This window comes from Anguilla rostrata, chromosome 9 (genome assembly GCF_018555375.3).
Source record: "Anguilla rostrata isolate EN2019 chromosome 9, ASM1855537v3, whole genome shotgun sequence".
Taxonomy (NCBI): Eukaryota; Metazoa; Chordata; class Actinopteri; order Anguilliformes; family Anguillidae; genus Anguilla; species Anguilla rostrata.
In genome coordinates, this window is record NC_057941.1 from 53,041,146 (window position 1) to 53,051,206 (window position 10,061).

At 46.5% G+C, this 10,061-nt stretch overlaps 1 protein-coding gene across 2 annotated transcripts in view; it reads right to left on the reverse strand.

Annotated features, from left to right (window-relative positions):
- Positions 1 to 10,061, reverse strand: part of LOC135264193 (voltage-gated potassium channel subunit beta-2-like) — a 29,705-nt gene continuing 19,644 nt past the window's right edge. For both annotated transcript variants that reach the window (XM_064352921.1, XM_064352920.1), the window contains exons 7-14: positions 9,556 to 9,599; positions 8,788 to 8,874; positions 8,319 to 8,404; positions 7,286 to 7,406; positions 6,580 to 6,674; positions 6,319 to 6,439; positions 5,523 to 5,611; positions 1 to 5,191 (exon numbers count right to left, since the gene is read on the reverse strand). In XM_064352921.1, coding sequence (XP_064208991.1) covers positions 5,102 to 5,191; positions 5,523 to 5,611; positions 6,319 to 6,439; positions 6,580 to 6,674; positions 7,286 to 7,406; positions 8,319 to 8,404; positions 8,788 to 8,874; positions 9,556 to 9,599 — 733 coding nt within the window. In that variant the 3' untranslated portion in view covers positions 1 to 5,101. The remainder of the gene's footprint in view (positions 5,192 to 5,522; positions 5,612 to 6,318; positions 6,440 to 6,579; positions 6,675 to 7,285; positions 7,407 to 8,318; positions 8,405 to 8,787; positions 8,875 to 9,555; positions 9,600 to 10,061) is intronic.

Consider the following 10,061-nt stretch of genomic DNA (forward strand, 5'->3'; position numbering starts at 1 on the left):
TGAGCTACTTCAGGAAGACTTTATTGAGCACTGTCTGTGTTATACAGGAGATATCCTTACACAACAATCCCAAACCTCTGCCACTGTTTTACCTCCCAGCTGCATGTTCACTCTTTTATGCATACTCACTCTGACACACACATCCTTCTCGCTTCATTTCTCTGTCTTTCACACACACGCACACACACAAAATCAACCTTTCTCACTCACTCATTCATTCTTACATTCATTCTGTCGCTCTTTCTCTGTCTCTTTCCTACACACTCACACACACACACACACACACGATCTGACTCTGCCTCTTTAGACCTGAAAAGACACACTCTCAGGTTGCATTGTGCCAGAAGGGTTTTCAGGCTTTCCCCTACACCCTAGCAGTACTGTGCATTCTGGTATTCCTGGTCTCGTGGAGACTCCTTCTCTTCATCTGCCCCAGTCTGCTCATACAGCCTCAGGTGGCTTCAGCAGGACTCTGCTTGTAGCGATGAAGATGTCCTGACCCACTGCTTGCAGTGGTAAAGATGTGACTCGTGTCAGACGGACATGCGTGTTAGATAGTGTTTCCGGAGGTTGATGTACGGTCGTCTGTGATAGACCACCGAGGGGACAGCAGGTGTGCAGACCAACCCTCCACATGCCCCTAGGCTGCTGGGTTGCCATGGCAATGGAACACACCCACTGGAGACACCCCAGTGTCCCTTCCTGAACCAGTGTCACTTGTTTTACCTCTGCTCGCTTGCTCGCACGTAAATCACACACACGCCCTACTAACCCATAACTCTGACACGGCCAGAGTTTGATGGCACGGTAATTCTGCCACAACCTGGCAGTAAAGTTCTGAGAATAAGACAAGCTATTTAGGGGGGGGGGTGATGTCATGTTATTGCTACCTTAGGGGGCAAAGGAAGGAGCAGGTAAAGGTGTTGGGGGCGGGGGGGGGAGCCTAGGTCAGTGCTTGGAGGCTGTATGTATGTATGTGTATGTATGTTTGTGTGAATGTGTGTGTTTGTACTTGTATGCATCGGTATGTATGCTTATGTGTGTGAGTGCATGCATGTGTGAGTGTATGTCTGTGTGTGTGCGCGTCTGCATTTCTGTGTACAGCTGGTTGCACATTCACTTCCCCAGAACACACACCCCCCCCCAAAAAAAAAGGAAAGTGATGAAAGGAGGGAGAGAACAGAAGGAGGGAGGCAGATGGAGGAACAGAGGGATGCTGGATGAGAGTGCCACTGCATGTTACATTACATGTCTTAAAACACAGAACCCAGCGATCACGCCTTTCAAAGTTACCACAGCATACAAATCACATGATTCCTCCCAGCTCCCCGTGAAAATACTAGCGCTTCATGCTACAGAATGTATTGCAAATAATAATAAAACCATATGATTATACTAAATTATATTAAGCTACGCTAAATAACCGAAAATGTACGCTTAAAGTGAAATATATGTATATAAGTACGGATGTATTCTTTGACAAAAAGCAGAAATCATCGCTGCGTCTCAGTCCGTTCCCCAGGGAAATAACTGCAGGAGAGGAAAGACTGCTACAGAACTGCATTTTGCTCAGTCTTTTTTGTTTGTTTGTTTGGTTCATTTTTACGTGAACCATTTTTTTTCTATAGACACAGGAATTACACTATGAAAGTAGAGATCCCCCCCCCCCCCCGACATTTTTAAAGGCAAGCAAAGTACATTCAATACAGGGTTGTTTTTTTTTTTCTTTTTTCTTTTGCAGGACAGTAACATTTGATAAAGTTATACAGGCAAAGATAGAGTATTTAAGAGTGTAATATGACTTTATGTACACAGACTAAACGATCGTCACTTTCGCTGAGATTTCTGTTGATACAATTTAATGAACACATTCCAGAACACTTTTTTAACCGAGGTTCTGACATCACACAGCAATCACTACACAAAGCCCTCAACACCACAAGCTGAACTGGAATCTTATAGTTGTGACACGCATGTCTTAACGCAGCTCACCCTATGATGCAGTGCTATGTCATGGAAATAAAGCCTTTATGTAGTCATTGTGCAGGAACCTTCATAGAGTGTTACAACATGTGCAAAGAATGGAATCCACCCTTTTTCTGTGTGTTTTCCCTTGGTTCTATCTCTCAATCCTTTTATTTTTTTACATTTTATAACTAATGAAAACATGTCGCTATAAGAGGTATGACTGCTATTAAGTCAGAGGTTGCGGGTTTGAATCCCAGGTGAAAGGGGTGCGGCAGTGTGGTGGCGACGTTCGCTAGGCTGCTGGGACTTTGCGCAGGGGTTTGCGGTGTGCTCATGGGTAAAAAAACAGAATCCTCGTCCACATGCTCTTGAGGAGGGGGGAGGAGGGGGGGGGGGGCTGGTGTGGACAGAGTCCAGTTCAGTCCAGTGAGCCAGCAGAGGGTGACATCATCCTGCAGGAACAGGTCCTGACATGCCCTCAGCTTATTTATATCTAGCGACACATATAATGCAATTTTACTTTTCCTCCCTTTGGAGTACCAGTTTCCTTTTTCTTTTCTGTTTTCTTTTCATTTACCAAAAATGCGTTTCATGAAAATTGCACATAAAACGAACATAAACATTTGTCTGTTCATAACTCACACCTTGCATAAATATTTTGTGAATTCATTTTGAGGAGGCTTTTATAATATAGTATAATATGATATAAAGCCCAAGTAAGAATTTTTGTGTTTTAAGTTATTATTGATGGAAATTATCAACAGTCACAGAGTGACATCACAATAGTTTCTCACTGATGTCATCAGAGTATCTGTGGTGTTCCTATGGTAACTCCTAAGTTAACACAGAATTTCTCTCAACAACAGCATTCCATCCCATGGAAAAGTCTGTGTCACTCAGTGACAAACTATATAATAAAAAAGATTTGTTGGATCTATGCATTTCTCTCTCTGCACATCAGCACACTCCCAGATTAATCTGTGAACGCAGGCTAGGTAATCTGACATGGTTTGCACCCACATTCAAAGCCTCAACAACTCATTAACAGGTCGGGAATAATAATCATTTTTTTTAAAAGCGAGACAATCTATCATTGGACAAATAATTCCACTAAAACTAATAGCAACACTTGTGTGACGCACCCTGTAATTCCTCTGTATCTAAAGCAGTGCTCCTGAGCCTCTTCGGCCTGCGGGCCACACACACAATTCAACAGGAGAGCATCCATGTGACGGCCTGGCTTGGTCCAGGAAACGCCTGCCGCACGGCATTCTGGGACTGCGTCTCCGGCCATTGGCCTCACTCTGAGGAGCTGGAGCGTGACTGCACGTGACTTCTCCTCCTTACCTACCGCCCTCCTCTCCTGTAGACAAACGCCCCCCCGGACTGCTCCACCCACAGAGCCCCCCTGGCGTTACCATGCCAACAGGGGCCGTCACCTTTAGAGTGTTCAGCAGGAGTGGAGCATCTTTCTTCCATTGAGGGTCTTGGCTGATGCTCACAGCACCCCCTAGTGGCAGAGTACAGCAGTGGAAGCAGGAGTTCCCATCTCCACCCCTGCCGGTGTAATTACAAACACAAACCTGCATCAGTCTGTTCAGGGGTTCAGGTGACATTTCCGCGACATTTCCCTGAACTGAACCGAATTTAACGTGGCTTTATCATATGGCAAGCTTGCAGCTAGCTAGCTGCTAACTTTCGAGATGATAAAGCCAGCTACAGAGCCTTGTTAGCTACCTTCATTGCTAAGAAAGCTACGTACAAGGCTACTAAGATAACTAACCTACCAGTAACTTGTATGTACACATGCGCAAAACAATGTGCTGAAGTACACAATCATGTGATGGCCTTGTATCCAATAAGGGGTCGATTTGCCCATATGACACCTGAACCGGAAACAGATTGATGCAGGTTTTCCAGGTCCACCATTTTTGCAATTACACCAGCTCTCTTGCGCACAGCATCCTGTCATCCTTGGTAGGACCATTGTCACAGATGCGGAAGACTGCCAGTGAGGCAGGAGGTGGAGCATAGATACACGGACACTGTGTCTTTAAAAAGGGGAGTGGCCGGGGAGAGGAGGCGGGGCCAAGAAGTTTCCATCTCAGTTATGATCCTGCATGAGGCCCTCCCCTTCCCCATCACTCATTCTAACCATGCTGACTTTGCGACAAAATAAAATATGAAAGGAAAAAAAAAAAAAGTTTTGGCAACCGCTCAGCACTGCCAAAAGCTGAACCCCGCGTTTGCCTGTTCACCGACTGGCCGGGTCTTTCTTAAAGGGACATGCGCGCAGTTTACTCGCTGAGAAGGGAGGCGCCGGCAAGAGACTGGAGATTCTGAGAGCCCCTTTGTTTGCTCTGCGGAAACACAGGAAGTTCACTGGGTGGGCACCTTTCACCCTGTTATTACAGGTACATCTTTAACACGGGTTTTTAAAGGGATTGGGATGCCCATGACCCATCTGGGCATAGAGCCTGCAAACTCCCGGAGACAAAGCGCAGACTGGACATCCTGCCAGTGGACTGCCAGCCTGAGGTTATGACCCCGTAATGGGGTGGGCACAGTGCTGCTTCTGTCCCGGATGCTGCTGTCCTGACTGTGTGTGCTGTCCAAGCCTGCAGCCGTCCTCCTGTACTTCCTGTTAAACAGGAAGTGGAGTGGGCTGGCCAGAGAGGAGGGCGTGGCAGCCATGTTCCTCACTCCTTCCGTCCTTCCTCTCTCCAGTCCCACTCATTCCAATCTCCCGTTCCGGATCGTTCTACCGCAGGCCCGAGCCTCCTCTCCCCTTCTGTTTCTCTTCTTCCCCTTCACCACAGGGACAACAGGAAGCCATTTTAGGCCAGGTTATTTGACCCAAGAGTCCTGTGCTTTTTTTTTTCTATTTTTGAAAAATACTCTTTCTTTTTTCTCCCCTCAGATTTGAGGTGCAAATTTATAATTTTTTTCATTAATTTTTCATAAAATATGTAGGTGCAGGTGCAGAAGAACACTATAAGCGTGTTGGAAAGACATGCGAGCAGTAGGTTATATACGAGGCGGGAGGGCAGGAGGTGCATTGCTGTCCTCCGCTCCTCTCCTCTCTCTCTTTTTATCCTCTCTGTAATGGCGGCTGTCTTAGCCTCCCCCCCCCTCATGCGCGAGACTCCTTCTTTGAGTGAGGCTTGTTTCCCAGGAGAGAGTCTATTTCATTTACCAACTGAGGACTCATCTGGGACAGGACCTGAGTGTGAGACAGACAGACAGACAGACAGAGAAGAGGGAGCAAGGAGAGAAAGAGACAGACAGAGACAATGCAGAGACAGGAGAGAGAGAGAGAGAGAGAGAGAGAGAACACATTATTGCCCCAATGTTGCACATTAAAGGAGAAAAGAGCTTTTTTCTCTGTGCACAGGAAACCTGAATCACCCACTAAAAGGTGCTGAAGCAGAACCTGACTCTGCAGGGAGAAAGTAGTGTCAGAACCCGTGTCTGGCAGTAAACATAAAATATATATGTATATATATATATATATATCAGGCAGTATAGCACGTGTGGGGTGTGCAGTATCATACCCTCAGGGCTCCCAAATTCTCCACCAGCTGATCAGTGTTGGAAACACCCAGAAGAACAGAGCTCACGCCCTCACTGCGTAAACACCAGGCTGTGTGGAGCGAGAGGGGGAGAGGGGGAGGGAGAGAGAGAGGGGGAGAGAGGGGGAGAAAGAGAGAGGATGAGAAGAGAGGAATATAGATTTAAAAAGGGAAAGAGTATCAGAGAGATGAGAAAGAGACAAAGAAAGAGATTAGAGAAGCCAGTAAATGTGCAGAGCAATGCAGCAGTTTGTATCTAGTAACCAGAAATCTGGGAACTGGGCCTGTAACGTGGTGGCTTGAATCGGCAATTAGATGGTCTGTGTTGTGCCACTGATCCTGAATGGTGCCTGTAAATAGCCAACCGTATAAGTGGCTAATAAGTAAGCTTGGAGGAACGTGATGTATACTTTTGAGACCCACCTTACCGTAATTATGCAAACAGACACACAGTAAATGAATTGGTCTGATTGATTAGAAGAACCTGGTGAGATGGCGTACTCATTAATCTGTTTGTGTTAAAATGTGAATGGAGGTTCACTGCCTTCAAAGTGTGTCCTCTCAAAGGATATAAATCTGCAATTTGTGTGACTTGCTCTGCAAAAATGCCTGATTCATCATCAACACAAAGACAAATACCCAAGTGTGCGTGCAAAAAAATTCACACGCAATCTTGCACACATACATAGTTATGCACATCTACTCCTGCACACACACACACACCATACACACACACACCATACACACATGCATGCACACACACGCACACACACAGTACCGATGGCCAGCTGTGCAGCAGTGCACCCCATCCGGTCGGCCAGCAGGTGGAGCTCTTTGATTTTGGCCAGCTGTCTCCGCCCCTCCTCGCTGCTGACGCGCTCCTTCAGCCAATGGTAGCCCTGGGAAGGAAATGATGGACAGACCGTTAGTGCTGCTGAAGGCCTAGCAGATGACAGGCTGTGATTGGTCAGTGTAATTACTGGTTAATTAATGCCTGGGGAGGGGGGTGTTTCCAGCGGGCTGTTGCTAGGATGCTGACCTTCATGGTGGCCCGGGAACATTCAGGAATGCCCTCGTTGTACTTCCCTGTGATCAGCCCACAGGCCAGCGGGGACCAGGTCATCGCCCCAACACCTGACACGATCACACACAGGGAGAGGCAGACAGTCAGACAGACAGACAGGCAGACAGACAGACACACACAGTCAGACACACAGACATACAGACAGACACACAGACACACAGACAGGGAGAGGCAGACAGTCAGACAGACAGACAGGCAGACAGACAGACACACACAGTCAGACACACAGACATACAGACAGACAGACAGACACACACACACACACACACACAGGGAGAGGCAGACAGTCAGACAGGCAGACAGACAGACACACAGACACACAGACAGACAGACACAGTCAGACAGACAGACAGACAGACAGACTGGTGTCCATATGCTTAAACATTACATCTGTATTTGGACTCCTTTTGTCTTACCTCATTATTTACCTTCTTAATTTTAAAAAATCCACCAGACATACTCTACTGGGCTTGTTTGTACGAAGTGTAGTGGGTGTAGTTCTGTGAAATGTGTGAGTGTGTGTGTTTACGTGTGTGTGTGTGTGTGTAACTGAGCATGTGTGTGTTGGGGCTTGAATGGAGTATGGGGTGGGAAGGATGGTGTTATTCCAGCTCCATGCCAAAGGCCTGTTGCGGGAGCGCTGTGAGGACGTCACACTGACCGATCTTGTGGTAGAGCTCGGGCAGCTGCACCTCCACCTTGTCCCTCTGGAAGTAGTGGTACTCAGCCTGCTCGCACACCGGTGGGATCAGGTTGAACTGACGCGCCACCGAATACGCCTCCTAGTGGCCGAAGGTCAGAACAACAGCATTAGCTGAAAGCCCGCTTTTTAATGTGAAATTTCTCCGTTTGATTATCAATGCATCTTGAGTTTTTAAATATTATTTGTGATGTTTTTTTGTGTGTGACAGAACATCCTGAAACCTGTTTGGTCCGTAGAAAAGACAGAAGAGGTCTTAGTTCCCCTTGCAAGCCATTCTACAATGAAGGGTTCTGCAGAAATTTGTGCTGCAGTTTCACCATCTGAACTTTCTCTTAGACAAAAGAATATCAATATTAAATGACAAGAGTTTATATCAATTGTCTCTGCACTCTGCAAGTTTTTATGAGGGTTTTTTAATGATCTGGAATTTTAGTGGATTGTCATGTGGTGAAAAGTACATGATGCTATCAAGGAAATGGTCTCCAAGGGTGAAAATATGAGGCGAGATATCCATAAAAACCATTCGCTGTGTGAACATGGCTTTTATTGTTCTTGTAAAATGAGAGAAAATTAATTGCGATGTTCTTGCATACAATCTGCAATACCGAGTTCCAATCCATTTAAAAGTGTCTGCTGCTATCTATTCACACAACATCACATTCATTTCAGTGGATATATTTCAAAAATTCTGATGGAATTCTTTTTCAAAGCACGTTTTTTGAGAACAGAGAACAGAGGTGACTGTGACATTGATGTCTTCCATTTGAATTTTGACTGATGAAGGCCAGACGTAATTAGTTGCTAGTGGAAAGAAGTGCATTTTTTAAGTCCAGAATTGATGAGATCAGAATTCCTTGACATTTTCTTGGCCTTGTGTCACATGACACATGCTGATCTCTGAATGTATGCAGTCAGCACTGTTTCACTTCCTGCTTATGGAGGAGCGGAGTAACAGGAAGGGGAAGTGATGTAATAGAAGGGCGGGGCTCACCATGATCTCCATGGCACTCCAGCGGGAGGTTCCCCAGTACATGGCAAGGCCCTGGTTAATCACGAAGGTCATGGCACGCACCACTTCTGCAACACACACACATACACACACACACAGGCACACACACACATACACACAGACACACACACAGGTACAGCATACTTTTTATATTTTACTGAATATACATTATATTCAGTAAATATAAATCTTGTGCAGTACTGACAGACTGAAATACTGACTGACTGAAATACTGACAGACTGCAGTACTGACTGACTGAAATACTGACAGACTGAAATTCTGACAGACTGCAGTACTGACAGACTGAAATACTGACTGACTGCAGTACTGACAGACTGAAATATTGAAAGGCTGAAATATTGATGGACTGAAATACTGACAGACTGCAGTACTGACTGACTGAAATAGTAATAGACTGACGCGCAGACTAAGACACAGGAGTGTCCTGACCTTCCATGGGGCTGTTGACGTCGGTGCGATTGGCAAAGACAATGTCCACGTAATCCAGCTGCAGCCTGGACAGAGACCCCCGCAGACCTGTGCAGGCGATGACATCATCAGTGACATCATCATCTTTCACATAAATCCCCCCATCTATATCCAGCACGAACAACAGCATCATCAGTGATGTCATCCTCATTATCATATACCCCTCCCCAAAGACCTTCTGCTACAGCAGCATCGTCATTAACATAACCTTTATGATCCAAGTTCATCACCTCCCCGCACAACACATGATCCATTTATACATGGATATATGAATGCAGTTAATATCCCAGTTCAGGGAACCAATTTACATTTTATTACACCCCCCCCCCCCAAAGAAACTGTGCCCTGAGATCTATTCTTCTCTGTCTCCAGCACCTCATTTTCCCAGAATGCAATATCTGCTTTCCACATTTGAGGGGTAAGAGAGAAATGAAGAGATTATACTTTCAATAAGCTGAGCGGGACGTCGCTGAGGAAAATGTCTTATCATGTCATTTTTGGCTTGAATAACTCTTATATCTGCACCTAAGAAAGCCATAATACTGCGTTCATGCTGCAGTGAGGACGGGGCGGGGCGGGGTTAGCGTATGAAATCTGAATTTGGGTCAAATTCTCCAGCTCGGTATTTTTACTGGGTGGGGTCTATATGACCAGTTTCTGATGAAGGTGTGGTGAGGAAGAGGAGGTGACAGTGCAGAAGAGTGAAGCCTGGATAAGATGGGGCAGTACCTTCAATAATGTGCTTCCTGGACAGGCCCCTCTCTGTCTCCGCCCTGTAGGAGGACAAAGGCATTGCATGGAAGGTCCTATGAATACACGCTTACTTCACATTTCAGCTACAGACGCAAACATCGCTCAGGACCTCCACGCCTCCTGCACCTGCGAGGCCAGTCAGCGCTCGGCCGGCGAGCCGCAGGGCGGGCTTTCTGAAACGTCTGATCTGGCCAATCACAGTTCCCGCTTACGCACCGCCCGCGCCCGCTGTACTCCGGGGCTAATTTTGGGGACTGTGGCAGCGTGCGGGACGGCGCCGGTGAGGGATGTTTGCTGTGATTGATATTACCGTCCGGTCAGAGAATGGTGGGACGGGGAGCAGGGCACAGATGGTCTTAAACAGTCCAATAATGTTTCCTAATCACGGTCATCCGTCAGGCAGGTGAAACTATATAAAACAGACTCATTCTGTGAAACCTCACCATCCCATCCTCCTGGATTCCTGAGAGGGTGCTGCCCAG